The 15806-nt window shown below is 39.4% G+C and overlaps 1 protein-coding gene across 1 annotated transcript; it reads right to left on the bottom strand.

The window, feature by feature from the left end:
- Nucleotides 1-6976: 6976 nt before the first annotated feature.
- LOC110041568 (uncharacterized) lies at nucleotides 6977-15542 on the bottom strand. The gene is made up of 8 exons (XM_020746873.2): nucleotides 13386-15542; nucleotides 12752-12871; nucleotides 12022-12132; nucleotides 11746-11856; nucleotides 10926-11039; nucleotides 9101-9130; nucleotides 8334-8444; nucleotides 6977-7537 (listed from the first exon to the last, which is right to left on the bottom strand). The coding sequence occupies exons 1-7, from the start codon at nucleotides 15388-15390 to the stop codon at nucleotides 8341-8343; spliced, it is 2595 nt and encodes an 864-aa protein (XP_020602532.2). The 5' UTR covers nucleotides 15391-15542; the 3' UTR covers nucleotides 6977-7537; nucleotides 8334-8340.
- Between the last annotated feature and the right edge of the window lie 264 nt (nucleotides 15543-15806).

Raw genomic sequence — 15806 nt, 5'->3', positions numbered from 1 at the left:
TAAATATTTTGTGGCTATGTTCTCATAATATATTTTGAGGATTAAACCATGAAAAATTTAAAAAAAAATCAGGATCAACTTACAGTTTAAGCTTTATTTTATGCTGAAGTTAGGTTTGAAAACTAATATATTTTTAGTTTATTATTAGTGGTTGGTCGCATGTTTTTACATGAAGGGTTTTAATTTAACTCTAGTCCAGTTGTCGAGATTGAAAAAATTTCTGGCGGGCAAATTTATATTAGGAATTCGTATACCCGATAAGGAAAGAGGCTTTTGCTTGCTTCCGAAATTAACTGAATAGATTCCGTCAATATTATAAATGCTGAAAAATTTTCAAATCCTTATATTTAGATCTGACAGCTAAGCTTCAAGGCCTGCAAGAGTAGTTTAGATTTTAATACTTAGCCTAGAAGTTCTCGCTTGTTATCTGTTTTATTCTTCACTATTTTAACCATCCTTCCCTTTTCGTTTTCTGGTTACATCTCCAGCTATACTGAGGACAACGTTTCTTTCACAAAAGAGTTTATTACTTCATTGAATTCATTACCTTATGAGTTGAGTGTTTACTTTTATTGCCAGACGGTTTTCCTTATCTGAGAACTCTTCAAAGTAGAATCTGCCAAAGGAACAAATCAACGTTGACGATGAGATTCATTATTTCCGAACCATGAGGAAAATGCGGTTACGGAGAGACGAAAATAAACGGTCGGTAAACATCTAAGAATTCTGTTTTAAGGGGTGAGCCATTTGACTTTTGAGGGGGGGGGGGGGGGGGGAAGGTTGGTACAGGAACTAATCTTTTTGTAAAAACCCTTTCATGATCATGCGCTAGGGAATTTTTTCCTCAGGCCGTATGTGTGCATGATATTCTTTTCTCCATGGTACATATTTTTTTCGGCTCACTGACCGTACAGTGATCGTGGGTATGAATTTTTTTGGTACGAGTTACTTTGCTTTCAGGACATTACATTTTTTAAATCACCAACCCCTCCCTGAAATATCATATGGTCCACCCCTAAGTTGACATACAATGGAATATTCGTTATTAAGTATCGTATCTGAATAAAAGTGTAAACATTACATTTTTTAAGTACTGATATATCAATTCCTGATAGCATTTTCAACCGCTGTAAAGTTTTATATGTGGTACATGTTCCGACAGATAAAATTTATAGTCAGTTTTTGTCAAGAAGAAAAATAATATTAACGAAGGGGAAAAAATTAATCTCACCGCTTGACTTCGAACAGTATCATAGAAACCGCATCCGTGGCATTGAACTGTTCACCATTATTGTTCCATGGTTTGCGCATTCTAGGCTATTCGGTGTCTTTTCTTTATTTTTTCTCTCCTTTTCCTTTGGAATTGGTGCTACTCGTCGGCTTCTGCTCTTGCTAAATCTACGGACACCCCCATGGGAAGTCAAAGCTGCATGCCTTGGCCTTGGTATTACCAGAAAGGGTGGTAAGATGACACTGGCAACCTGGTTACCGTTTTGGCATTTGGATATTTGGTCTTTGGGGCCAACTATCTTTCTTTTGAATTTCCTTTTCTTCTTGCAGGTCAATCGCATAAAAATGAAAGGGTTTGCAACGTACATAACAAAGAGCAATACCTGTAAATATATTCGCATGTCATTGCAAAACAGGCAGGTTTTGATACCACCGACACGCAAGGCAAATGACCATAGAAGTGTTGGGGCCACGCTCACCAGGTAGGTTGCAACAATTTTTATGGTCAAAAAAACCATACCTTTCTCCGAACGTGTGCGCTTTTGTTTAGAAATGTTAAGCCGCCCAGCTAGGTTTCTCATCGATTTTAGTGAATACCAACTAGTGAACAAGACATAGCTACATGTAAGTACAAAAACAACCATGAGAAGAACTGACATTGGCTCAGAATAAGGGCCTTCCACGGATGAAATCAGAATGCAGTTCGTAGAATCTATTTTGATAACGAGATGAAGAAGTCCAACCAGGAACGGTACTAGCCAGATTATGGAGAGATAACGGTTCACGTTACCTTTGGTGATTCGCCGTCGAAATGGTCTGCATATAAAGTCGTAGCGGTCCAAGCTCAGAAAACAAATATTAATGCTGTTGGTCATGAAGGCGTAGGTGAGTGAGAAATACCTTGTTCTGCAAAGAGCAGCTGGTACTTGAGTACATTCGATGAACGACAGAAAAATTGTAGAAAAAAGGCTGGGCATTCCAATCAAACTGCTCAATGCGCCGATTAGGCAAAGGCTTTGAAGTAAGATTCGATAAATTGTCCTGTGATGGCAGGAATGTCTTAATCTTGCAAAGAGTGCTGTATTGGCGAAGAATCCTAAAAGCATTTCCAGTCCTAAGATGATTAACGATGCCTTGATCGTTGAAGTAGAGTATCGTGAAGCAATACGGGAAGAATTGTCATGGAAACATTGAAGCTGCTTCAGTGACTGCAACGCAGAGTTATTGAAATTATGAAACATTATCCTTCTCACAGGCAACAACACACCTTTGCTGGATGGTTTTAGTAATACTGGAGAAAAGAACTACTGGAGGAAAATAACTGGCACAAGACTTCCGCTCGCACGAAATTAAAACTTGATTATTTTCGATGATGTAAACGAGGCCGAAAACCACAATGGACTTATCTGAAAGCTTTAATTTGACGAAAACTCATTGTATTCAACATATAGTTATGAAAAACCTTGAAAAATAATTGCCGGAAGCCGAAAAGAAAATATTAAATAAATTGGAAAAAAATGCAATTGATGGTCAAGTTATATTTGCAGGGTAAGTAAATGTGCTATTTTCGAGCCTGGGTTGAAGTTGGCCTCGTCCAGCCTTTTTCAGCGTATAGTATCAGGTGTCAAATCAATAAAGTTAATGCTGGCGATGAGGTTGAAAGCATCTTAATCTAAGAACGTACAATGGAGATAAGACATACTGCGCTTTCCGTTTCTATTGTATTGCACTTCCTTTTGTTATCTTTGACTAAGTGAATTTGTTGCTCATCTTTATTTATAGTTGAAAAATAACTCGAGAAAAAGTGATTCACTACCAAAAGACACTTTCGTTAACAAGTGCAACGTGATATTAACACGTCCTTAATTTTCCTAAAGGCCAATCGGTTAAAATTGTTATTAAAAAAAGAAAACTGTTAAGTGTAACAAAAAAGTGTGACAGAAAACTGTTAAGTGTAATAGTGTCATTGGCGTTAACTTCAAGGGATAGGTTACGGACTACACTTGACGGTCTCCTCATCGGTTTTTTTTTTTTTTTTTTTTGGCTGAAAGGAAATGCTGAATCTGCGGAAAATTCCGATTACAACCTGCATCCACGAAATGTGTACGCCAAAATCCGTTGGCAAGTTACTTCAATTCAAAAACTTTTTTGACACAGATAACGTTGCGACTGATTCTTTGACCACAGAAATAACACAGACTGCCTGTTGAATATTTAATGTGAGATTTTTTTAAAACAGATTTCAACCTGTATAAATTAAAATGGTTTTGAAACCGCATCCAGATGAAATTATTAAGTAAGCCCTTTTAATAACGTTATTCACAGCACCGAAGTCAAAGAACTTTCAAATTTGGAATCACGTTCATCGCGGTCAATAATTCAATAACAATACAAATAGTCAGCGACATAAAGGATCTACTTTGTGAAGGTCCTTTTCGACCTAGCGTATATTCGAATGGAAATTAGACCATCTGAACTCATGGTAAAGATGAATGTAATACATTAAATAATTGATTATTCACCGAATCGGAGGCGAATATTGGAAAATAGCTGAGCGAGTTGCCAAGGGTCAAGCTTAATACACTCAAGTTTTCACGTTCACTATGGAAGCAATGTCCTCACTTATATATTATGTCAGTCAACGGAGAAAAAACGTTCAATGTGACATTTTATTAAGGAGCTGTACGGTTTTGACTAGCTCTTGCACTGTGGGCTAAATCCGCCATATGCGAAGAGAGCGTTAAGAACTGATATTGATGAAATGCGACTTTCTTATACAATGCAGAGGACAACCGGACTTGAGCTTAAGTGTACATGGACGCGCCATATCTGTCAAGAAGAAGAAAAATGAAACCAACTCACAAATTTTCGAAAATTTTATCATTTGTTAAATCCATTTTGAAATCACTGGTTATCCTTGCAATCTGATTGGCTCTCAGTGGTACGATTTATTCACGAATCACACTATTTTTTGCTCCAAATCGCATCTTTTTCTCAGCCAATGAGAATGGGAAAGTAAAACAAAACAACCAATCAGATTTCAAGATTAGTTTAAAGTAATCAATAAAATTTCAGGAAAATGAAAGGCAAAAGGCCACTGTGTGAAGAATTTTGTAACTATTATTGCCAAAACTTTGTTGTTATTGTAGTTTTTTTCCAAAAAAATCGACGAATTTAATTAATTACAGTTTCTGAATGACGATTATGAGCTCCTTCAGGCTGAAGACCTACTTTAATGGAAGTTTCCAACTTTCAGTGTCCATTTTGACGAATATTTTGGCGATTTTTCTTCAACATCTGCTCAAGATCCGTATGATACCGAGTCCAGTAAAACATAAACAAATGAAAACCACACAACAACAAATTGAGAGCCATCTCAAGAAGGTAGATGTTTCCAGGCTTCCGGTAGTTTCAAACGAAGCAACAAAAGAGCTCAACTCTGTCGCTGTGAATAAACATAGTCAAAATACGCCACATTGCACAAAATAGCGAATGAATGAACGTCTTGCGAAGCCCGTGCCAGTCCCGCCTTCTTGGAAATATCTTAAAACAAATGTAGCCGAAAGAACTTGATAAGGTCCTGAGTATTGAGTCCTACGCCGAGGTCACAAAAAGAAACGGAGATGATAACGAGCTGGACTCCCTTAAAATCATGCCACTGAACGGTATTTAAAAGGAAAAAACGTACTATCCACTGGGCATCGTGCACTCGAGGGAGTTTCACAACTCAAAAAAAAATCGATCGCAGAATTACACAGGATATGCACCTCTAAATTCCTTCTCCAAAGACAATGAAAAATCTCAGCCTCAACCACAGAAGAAAGGAAGGCCTTCCATAATTGATTCAGGCGACGAGAATTGAACTTTTATCCCTGAAGTACACTATTTTCGTTCTGACTTCAGAACTGCTTGTTTCTTTGTCATGCTCGAATAAGTTTTCGTCACATGACGTCGTTTTGCATACTAAATGAGACGTAAAGGCGTTTCCGGTTCCGCTTTTTTTAACAAACCGGCTACTGAAACAGTACACCAAAAATCTAAATTTAAGGCGATAAAGTTGTGCTATTTCAAAATGGATTTAATAAAGTGGCAATTGAACTTCGGATCGTGCAATTTTGGTCTGAAATCATACTTGCGATTTCAAATTTTGAAATCACGCGTATGATTTCAGACCAAATTGCACTCCACTCAGTTCAATTACCATTATTTATTTCTTAGAAATATATCGTGGATCGCGTTATCACAGCCCTCCATAGATTTACCAAAACACGGTCATTTGTGTCTAATTCATTATCAATAAGTTTACCTATAAATACTCCATTAAAAAATGAGCGACAAATCAGCTCGAGAAAGTGTCTTATAAACTGGTCCATGCAACAAATTAAAGCTTAGGGCAAATGTATAACTAGAATTGCGTCTTCTAAATCACCTACGTTACATTTATTACACATAACACGAGAATTTTATTCCATAAAGCTCGTTTGTAGAAATCTATACGCTTTATTTTCACATGTGAAAAAAGCCCATACAGCCAATCTGAATGGCATACAGCTCTTTCACTTGTCGAAGTATAACCAATCAACGATAGCGTAAAGGTCTTTCCGAGCCAATCACAATCGTGCATCGTCTACATTCAAATAGTTTTCCAGATTTGGCGGCTTTTTAGCAGCGCTTCCTCCAAATTTTTCCTGCGAAAATGGCGAAGGCGGAGGAAAGCTCTGGATTTGTGTCGGTTGTTTGCTCCCTAGACGAGTTTGTACAGCATCAAGAAAACAAGAACACATTAAGCAAAACATAGAGAGATGTCTCGTTGCTCAAAAAATTTTTAGTTTCAAGGAACGATCTGAGAGATATTAAAAATATTGATGCAAAATATCTCAACCTGTTAATCGCCAATTTCCTACTTCAAGTTCGAAAGAAAGACGGGGAACAATAACAGCCCACATCGTTCAGGTCTTTTGTTTCAAGCTTTGATCGTTATGTAAGAAAGAAAGACTATTCCTCGACCATCATGAAAGGAAAGGAGTTCCGAAAGACTAAAGAAAGAGCGGACGGAACAGCATTTCTAGAGTATAACGAAAGACAGACGAAGACACGAACAGGCGCTGATCCAAAAGACTCTTGTACTGTAAAGCCAAAAATGTTTGCTGTCGTTGGCAGTGAAAGAGATCCTGTCCGGGCTTATGAAATATTATCTTGTTATGTGTAATAAACAGCTCATGACATAGAAAGTGCTTTGGACCGGGTTTTATTCACTCATTGTTGTCGGTGTCAAAAGCCCTCACTCGCTCGTACCTCGCTCGTTCGGGTTTTTGACACAAACAACTCATGAATAAAACCCCGTACACCGTTATGACGTAAACTGTATATACGTTGCCTCCTACAGCGGTATAGCCTACGAACAGGCTCCCGGCCAGGGCGAAAAAAATTCGGCGTGCGAAGCGAGCGGATGAGCGCGAAATAAAGAATTAGGCGAGCGAAGAGAGCGAGGCAGGCGAGTGGGGAAGGCTCACAAATGTATACCTCTTACTAACCGAGTTCGAGGTCCGCACTGTAAGTTACGGACCGAGGTTTTTTTCCCCGTCGATTTATATTCGGGAAAAAACGAGGATCCGTAGCTTACAGTACGGACCGAGAAGACGAGGTCAGTAAGATATTTATTGTATCTCTACTGTGAACCTGCGGGGTTCGGGAACGATTTCTATTCACACGACGTGCCTCGAAAGCAAAACGAGCCAAATTGAAATCGTTTCTAAGTCGTAAGCACACTTTAATAAACAATTTACAGTAAAAGAAAGTTTTAAACTTTTACTTGCTATAAAAGTTAAGAACACTTGACGATAAAATCAAGCAACAGTTTGGCAAATAAAAAACAATCTTAAGCGGGCCGTACAGGAGAATACGGCCTGCTAAATTGACCAATCACAGCGCCCGTACTAACTGAGAGATATAATAATATGAAGAAACATACTTGTGATGCATTTTATATATTTACATAACAGAAGGCTTCTGATTGGTAGATTACTAGATGAATACATGTAAAATACCGTTCTTCAGACGACCATTCATTACAGCTGATTACGCGAGATTTAGAAACGCCTAATGTTTTCCTAAAGTTCCAAAAAAACATAATGTTATTTCTAAATCGATTTTAAAGCTAGCCCTCTTAGTAAGCTGTGGTCGCGTTAGAAACGGCAAGAAACATATCTAGCAAATTGTCATCTTTAATGAAAACTACACGGTCTTGAACCAGCAAGAAGCTTGCTTCTCTCATCAATCTTCAATGTCACAGGATCCTGTTCTGAAACTGTCAAGTTGAATGAGTTAAAAAATAGTAACAGGGTTTTAAGGCCTCCCTATTGCCGTTGGTAATCTGCAAGAAGAATTAACTCAATAATACTGAGGCGTAATTTTGCCATGGAGTCGTTCCGGCTGCATAGATTTTTTTGTCTGGTTAAGAAAGACTATTATGGACATGGACGTACGTGCTAGTCAGACTGAAACGAATCTTACTCTTGCGCTCCACCAGTAATATAATTATCTGAAACAGAAACACTCCCCTCGTTTGCATTGCAACATAATCTAACATGTGTGTGAGACACTGTCCGCCCCAGATTGTCTTGCATCCAATTGAGATTACATTGTAATGCAAATGAGAAAAGTGAAGGGTGAAAAAGTTTGTTCTCTGTCGCACCTAATGGTTTTTCCCCCTCCCTCCCTTTTTGTTTTTTGTTTTTGTTTTTGTTTTTGTTTTTGTTTTTTGTTTTGTTTTGTTGTTGTTGTTTTTTGTTGTTGTTGTTGTTGTTTTTTTTTTTGGGGGGGGGGGGGGCTTTCTGGGTGTGCCAAACAGATATAGGCTTGTCGGCCATTAGCAAAAAGAAGGCCTATTGAATTCGGACGTATTAGTGGTTGCCAGTTGTGATTTGTCTCGAGTGGGCAAATATGAATAAATATTTCAATATTACCTGATGAATTGTGATAATCGCGTTGTTTAGTTGTTAGGTTCTCATTAGTTATTAGGTGGAATACCTGTAAACTAGCTCTCAAGCTAAGCGTATATCCAAGTTAAATAACGCATTCATTCATTCATTTCAGTTACTTACCTTTTGGTTATCCCTTTGCAACTTTCCATTTCTTAACGCTGGACAGTTTATGACGTAGTTTATTTCTTTCCTCCAGAAAGTGATCCGACGTGTGGCAGTTATCACAGAGAACTGAAGATCAAAAAGCCAAGTTAGAAACTTCGAAGAATCCTAAGCATAACTCGATCAGCTATAAGTATTCTAGGTAGCTGTATTTCTAAAAGGTCGGTTCAACTGTTGTCATGATCAACTCAGACAGAGGACAGAACACCTCCAATTCATAGATTGAAGGTTTTCGTTCTCAACGAAAGTTATGAGAAGAAACTCATTGGTCCACGAGTCCGCAGTACGCAGAGTCTATGTCCTTGTCAGCTCAGTAAATCCTTGATTCATAAATCCAAATCGTATCCGTTTAGTGCCTCTTTGGCCTGCCACGTCCTTCAGTGATGTGATCCGTAATATTTTCATTCCTTATGTTATAGTTTTCCCCTTTTATCCATCGGAAAACTCTGATCCCGAAACACCTTATTAATTTGGATTTGTTGCAGAATTTAAGGAAGATGCCGAACATGCATGCATCTGCAGCTGTTTACAGAGTGGCCCCGTTTTCAATTATATATCCGTATGGGTAGAAAAGCTAAGGAGTACACTGAGTCAAATATCTTTTGCATATCTCAGAAAAAAAAATAATAATAATGTATTACTTTCATAAAATTGGTCGAATAGCACAAATACATGCAAAAAAGCGAACAAATACAAAACAAAAACAAAAAAAGCGGTTAGCATACCTGTTGGGTGGAGAGTTTCAGGAGCGGAAACTATAAAGGAAAAAGTCATATATGGTCTAAAGTTTTCACTCATCGTTGTCATTATTTTATATTTTATTTATAGATCGTTAAGCTAGGCTAAGTACTTTTCTCAAGTCTGTCATGCTCTGTTGTTATGGTGTCACCAGTGACCACCCAAAAAATATCGCAAACGATATCATAAGGTATTTTAAGTAATTATGAGTAATTTCCTGAATTATCGAAAAAAAGGCGAGAATTGTAAGTACTCGAACGTTCACACTCGTTCGCGACGTGAAGATATGTTGTTCAAATGCGACAGAATACTCTTCGGATCGCCAGTTTGCGTTTATAATCTCGCTTATTTATTGAATCATGTGTCTTGAGTCAGCTTACGAAGCGTTCAGCTAAATAACTGTAGTTTAGATAAAGCCTCGTTTTGTAACGCGTTTCCTTGCGGACTCCAATTTGCATATATGGTGGTTGCAGTGGTGACTGAAACCCGTACTTTCTGTCTAACGTCGTAGTTAATTTCCAGATTTTCGCGATTTCTATTCGGGTTTCGGGATGTACTTACTCATATATCAAGAAAAACAGGTTTTTGTTTTTTCTTTTTTGCGAAATTCTTCTGATTAAAATTGTTATTTTCCAGGAAGGCAACCTACGTCTTTTTTCTTGAAAGTATTTTTTATGTCCTTTCAAAATGAAATATAGAAAACTGCACTGCCGAAAATACTTGGCGAGATATTAAATAGAGAAATCGATTTGTTAAATTTGACGTTTTCTTTTCCCCGGTACAGGGCTTAAAAACAGAAAAAAAAAAAACATGGAAAATCTGAAGTTCAAAATCCAACTAATTTAACGATTTTGTTCAGCGCTACCCTCAATTAGGATTACCCCAAAGTCTTCCAATCACATACAAAAGCACCCGAAACTCTCGAAATTAACTTATAAACCCGGGATGGACTTCATTAAAAGGAGGGGATGGATGACGTCTCGCGTAGTTGTATAAATCAGGGATTCTGGTCTTACATGGGTTGTTCAAGACAAAACACCGCTATGTCAAAGTATCTTTTAGGGTGTACTCTAAGAAGTAAAAATAAGAAACTCTCTTATTTCCGTTTTTAGACTGGGTTTCTGCGTTCTCTCGATTGCTGTCTACCAGCACGGGCTCCCTTCCTAAACAGCGGCTGGTAATCGAGCCGATTTCGTTTTAAATGGTATCTTTTAAGGGCCAAATAAAGCTTGAGCCATGCCAAGATTGGCTACATTTTCCGACTAGCCTCCCCGTCGACCGTTTCGTATGGGAGTGTCCCCAAAGGGGGAGGGGGGGGGGGGGTAAGGGGCCTTTTACACCCTAAAAGATCCGCTTAGTAATTAAACGAAGCTAACATTGAAACTATGGGTTGAAGACTGAGAATTTCAGTTGGTGTTATATAAATTAGAAAACAAAACAAGTGGTATAATTTAATGATTATTTAACTTTAAAAAGCAATGAAACTTCTATAAGAAATACTCTGTACATTAACTGTATATTGATTCTATCATTTTCCCACACACTATTTAATCCTGATCTGGGAATCAATAACGCCAACCAAAACAACTTGTCTCACTAGGTTTTATTTTTCCTCAACCTGACGTAAAAATTTAAGTACAGATTAAAATACAGGTATGTACCGAAAAGAGGAGAAACATTCATCATGAAAAGGGTTATTCCAACAGAAACACATTATCTTTGACCTGAAGTGACTACCTTCCTTCATCTTCTGACTGAAATTGTCGAGACGATAAAAGTGAAAAAAAAAAACAACAGCAACCACAATATTACCTTCACAACTTAATCCACTCCAGCCAGGGGAGCAGTCACACTGGTACGCTCCATGAGCCTCAGTACACGTTCCACCATTTTGGCACGGGTTTATTGGAAGGCATTTAGACTCAACTTAAGAGAAACAGAAAAAAGAGCGATCGGTTTGTTTAGTAGCATCTTTTTCAATTACTCGGGTGTACTACATATATCATTTGCTGGAGGCGTGGTGGCCTCATGGTTAGTGCGCTCGTCTCAGGATCGAGCGGTCCGGGTTCGAGCCCTGGCCGGGGACACTGTGTTGCGTTCTAGGACAAGACACTTTACTCTCACAGTGCCTCTCTCCACCCAGGTGGATAAATGGGTACCGGCGAATTTAATGCTGGGGGGTAACCCTGCGATGGACAAGCATCCCATCCAGGAGGGAGTAGAGATACTCCTAGTCGCTTCATGCTACAGAAACGGGGATAAGCTCCGGCCTGGTGGGCCACTTGGCTCGTATGCAGACCTTACCTTTTACTACACATATCAAGTAAGACCTTTAATTTACATCCTCTTTATCATGCAAAAAGAAGTCTCCTGCCGTAGTTAGCCCCTCAGTATCAAAATCTTTCTACAATATCAGAGCTCCGTTGACGGTTTTAACAAAGACCTCTTCAAAAGAAACCATTCTGACTGCAAAATAGTTTCCAATAAGGAAATCCTTTGGTCTTTGCTTTTACATTTTAACCAGCGTACCCCTTTAGAACTGTTGATGCCATACAGGCCATTGAGCAATAACAACACGCGTTGCATAAACAGAGAACATTTATTAGTAATCGAATTACTGTCGTAAACTAACCTTGGCAATTCAGTCCCATCCAACCCATTTTACACGTACATGAGTACGATGACCCATCAGATGAACAAGTGGCTCCATTTTGACAAGGAGAAGGGACACAAGGGTCTGGTTCTGTAAAGGAAAGACGTTGTGGCGTTTACTCTTTTGATATTGAATTGCAATGCATATGCTGCCTTGTTCCTTGTTACAAATCGTTTCACTCTAAAGAAACGAACTAGCAATGAATGTATACTGTTTCCAATCTCAAAACTTCACTACTTTATTGCTTATACTTACTGTCGCAGTTCTTTCCAATAAAGCCTCTACTGCACGTACATTCGTAGTCATGCTCAACTTGCGAACAAACTCCAAAGTTTTTGCAAGGATTAGGCTTACACATGTTTTGCTCTACAAAAAAAGTTGGAAGTCAGTTGAAGCGGAGCGATAGAGAACATTATAGAGAAGAGAATTCCTCTGTGACTGCGAATCTGCGAATCTCATCTCCCTTCTGCGCGCCAATCATAGTCGTACTAAACACATCTGTTAACCTCTTTATCACGGTTCTTGCAAAACACTTGACATTTTATTTTATCTGGGCAAAGGGAATCCACCCAGCCCAAAGTTTGTAAGATTCTACTTACTATGTTTTTTTTTTTTTTAATCTTATTTTATTTCATTTTTTTTTTTTTTTTTTTTTTTGGTTGAGACAACAGCAACACTGTTTAAGAACACAACGACTGTTTGTTTTTGTTTTCTATATATTTTTTAGACATGTTTTGAGGGTTTATCTTGTGTTTTGTGTCTTCCGTTGTTTAGGCTACAGGTGTATCAGTGCTCCAAGTTATTTATTTACGTGTTATTTAATGCCTGCCTATTGAGAATCTCTTATTCTTATTGTTATTCATTAATTTATTAAGTATAGGCTTATACATGTCTCTTTTTTTTGGGGGGGGGGGGGATGGAATCTAACCGATTTTCTACAAACTGTATAGCTGAGTGCAGTTTACTCATTCCATCATCCGATCACCTTCACAGTGTTTTCCTTGAAATCCACTTGGACAGTGGCACCGGTAAGTGCTCATATAAGCAGAGCATGTTCCTCCATTGAGGCAAAGGTTCACCAAGCACTGGCCATTACTTATGGCCTCTAAATGAAATAAAAAGAAGTAACTCATATTTAATGAACTGAATATAAACTGTACTGATATTTCTGTGAAAGCTTTGCACACACTGTCCTATTTCCTTCACCATAAAGCTTAGCTGCAAACTAGACTCTTTTACTTTTCATGCACCCGCGGATGTGCTCATGATACCCACCTAGGTGGTATTCCCTAAGATCGTATTGATCAGTGGGATAATGATCTTCAAAGGAATCTGAATTTGACTCTGAAAATTCAAGTCCTGTTGTTTTACACATTTCTAAAAAACAATATACTCCTCCACACACTTGCTTTAAATTGAGGTCAATGAAGTTCCACAGAATCACATGCAGAATATACAGACATGGCTAATGATCCCTTCATGTTGTGGCAAGACGTTTATATGGCTTTTCTATTTAACTGAATAAAGGAGCACACTGACATATTTGTTGCCTACAGCACATGTTCCTTCTCATTTAAACATATTGTTGCTTGCAGTAGTTACCGTAAAGTTGTTCTCACCTCTCCCAATGGCCACCTCGTCGTGGATGTGGTGATGTTGTACAACAACTGGAATCGGGTAGGGAACTTTCTGGGGAAACATTACAGGATATGGAACTCGATGAATCACCAAATGCGGTGGCGAAGGCACAGGTACTGGATATGGCTTTGGAGGAGAAGGTACAGCATAGGGAACTCTTCTTATCTCAGGGGGATACCTGATATAAACAGGAAATGGAACGTTGTGAATGTGCGATGGTTGAGGAACTGCTATTGGATAAAATATTTTTTGAATTTCTCCTGGTTCCTTGACGGGGTAGGCGACTGGATAGGGGACATGTTTAACTTGTGGGGGCGATGGAACGGCCACTGGGACGGGAACAGGAACATTGTGAATCTTTGGAGGAGACTCCACTGGGACAGCCACCTGCTGGATCTTAGGTGGCGACGGTACTCTCACTGGAACCATTACAGGCTGAATAGATGGTGGACCTGGTACTGGAACGGGATATGGTACATGTTGTACTTTAGGTGGGAATGGAATTGGTACAGGAAACGGGACTCGCTGAACTTCATGTTGGGGTGACATAAATGCCCCAGGCGGAGGCATCCCCTGCAGATTAATAGGTGGAGACACGGGCATTCCTTCAGGTGACATCATGTGGAAGTCATTTTCTGCTCCGATTGGCGCATTCATTGGATGATATGGGGGAGGCATCGTGTGGATGTGGGGAGGTGAAAGTGATGGTTCTATTCCTAGGGGAGGGTGTGGGGGTACAATGGGTGTTAAGTCTTCCGGTGGAGCGATCCCTTCCATGTTAGGAGGAGGGGATTGTATTGGCATTCCTTCAGGCGGCATAACTTGAACGCCTGGAGGAATTGTTTCTACTCCTTCCGGTACATTCATTGGAGGGGGTGTCTGAAAAGGAATGTTAGGAGGTGGCATTACGGGGACATCGGGAGGCCGATTTTCGATTCCTAGTGGAGAATTTAAGGACTGCATTGGCTCAGTAAAAATATCTGGAGGAATGGAAGGAGAATCAGGTAGAGGTGAGGGTGGCGGCTCTATTCTAGGTGGTGCGTTGATATGAATAGCATAGGGGGGTGGACCAAAATGATGCGGACGTGTATGATGATTGAAATGTGGCGGTGCGGAAACGTGGTGTGTTAGTGGATTGCCGACGAGAGTAACAGGAAATGGAGAGAGATGGTCCGGATGCCTCGTCATATGAAAGCGATTATTGGCTCTTTGGGACAATTTCGCCATCCTGTGGAAAGGTCCAGGGACATGAGGTCCCCCTCTGGACGTTTGAGGCGATCCTAAATGAATTAATGCGTGTTCAGTTCTGTGCAAAGACGGTGGTTTCTGTTCTACATATTCTGCTGGTGCACTATTGAAAAAGAACCGAGGTCTCATATCACCATTTGTGTCCGACCACTGTTGTCTTTTCTCTCCTGATTGGGTTTTGAGAGGCTTGTTAACAAGTGTAGCATTTTTGATACTTCCTTTACTTGTGTCTGTAACAGAACTTATTGGCTTAAATGGCTTATTGGCCGTTGCGCGAGTAGCAAAGTTCCATGATTCGCGTGGCTTTGCATGATCCAACATGTCAAGTGCTTTGGTCAAGAAAGCTGACTCTCTTCTGCGATGGCGACTAAGCTTTTTACCCAAATTACTTTTAATAGTGAAGGCATGAGAAACATCTGTCGTGTTCTGTAAGCACAACTGTCCTTGGCAAGGTATTTTATTACCGGCATTGTTTGTCAGCAGGTGGCGTTTGTTTTGGTTGGTCTTCCAACTCTGCACTCTGTCGACTTTGGGACCATTTTCCTGTTTAGTTCCATGAATTAAATTATCCACGTCGTTTTCGATGACAAGGTTGCTTCGTTGTCCTTTAATATTAACTACAACTTGGTTTAGTAGTCGCTTTACATGGTGTTTGTGAAGACCTGCGCTCCTGTTTGTTCCGAGCCATGCCAATGTGACGAAAAGGTGGAGGAAACGTAATGCAGTTGAGAACTTCATAAGCAAGCGTCATTTGAAGCTGATAACCAACTTAACATATCAGGATAATGGCTCCGCCCTTAGGTTATACGTTAGTTAAAAGATTTCAGTCTTAACAGAAACCGGGATTTTCTGAAAGAGCAAAAGAAAATGTCCCCCTGAAATGATCTCATCTGTTCTTGTAAGCATCAAATATTCAAAGCGATCGTTTAATTTTAGAACGGAAAGTCATTCTGATTAATCGCGCAGTGAATTTAATTAGCACCTTGGTAGGCCTTCTCGGTTTAAAAGTCGTTCTTGGATTTATTAGGCTTAAGAAAAGGTGCAAGAATGTTATAGTGAAAAGCTAATGCAGTACTTGTCAACTTAATTTATCTTTAATCAAGGTGCTATTTATCGGGTTTACAAAAGCCCTTCTGCGTACGCAGCATGTGCGA

Source organism: Orbicella faveolata, unplaced genomic scaffold (assembly GCF_042242905.1).
Source record: "Orbicella faveolata isolate gen_17 unplaced genomic scaffold, um_ofav_v1 contig_34, whole genome shotgun sequence".
Classification (NCBI taxonomy): Eukaryota; Metazoa; Cnidaria; class Anthozoa; order Scleractinia; family Merulinidae; genus Orbicella; species Orbicella faveolata.
This window is presented reverse-complemented; position numbering and strand designations above follow the sequence as displayed.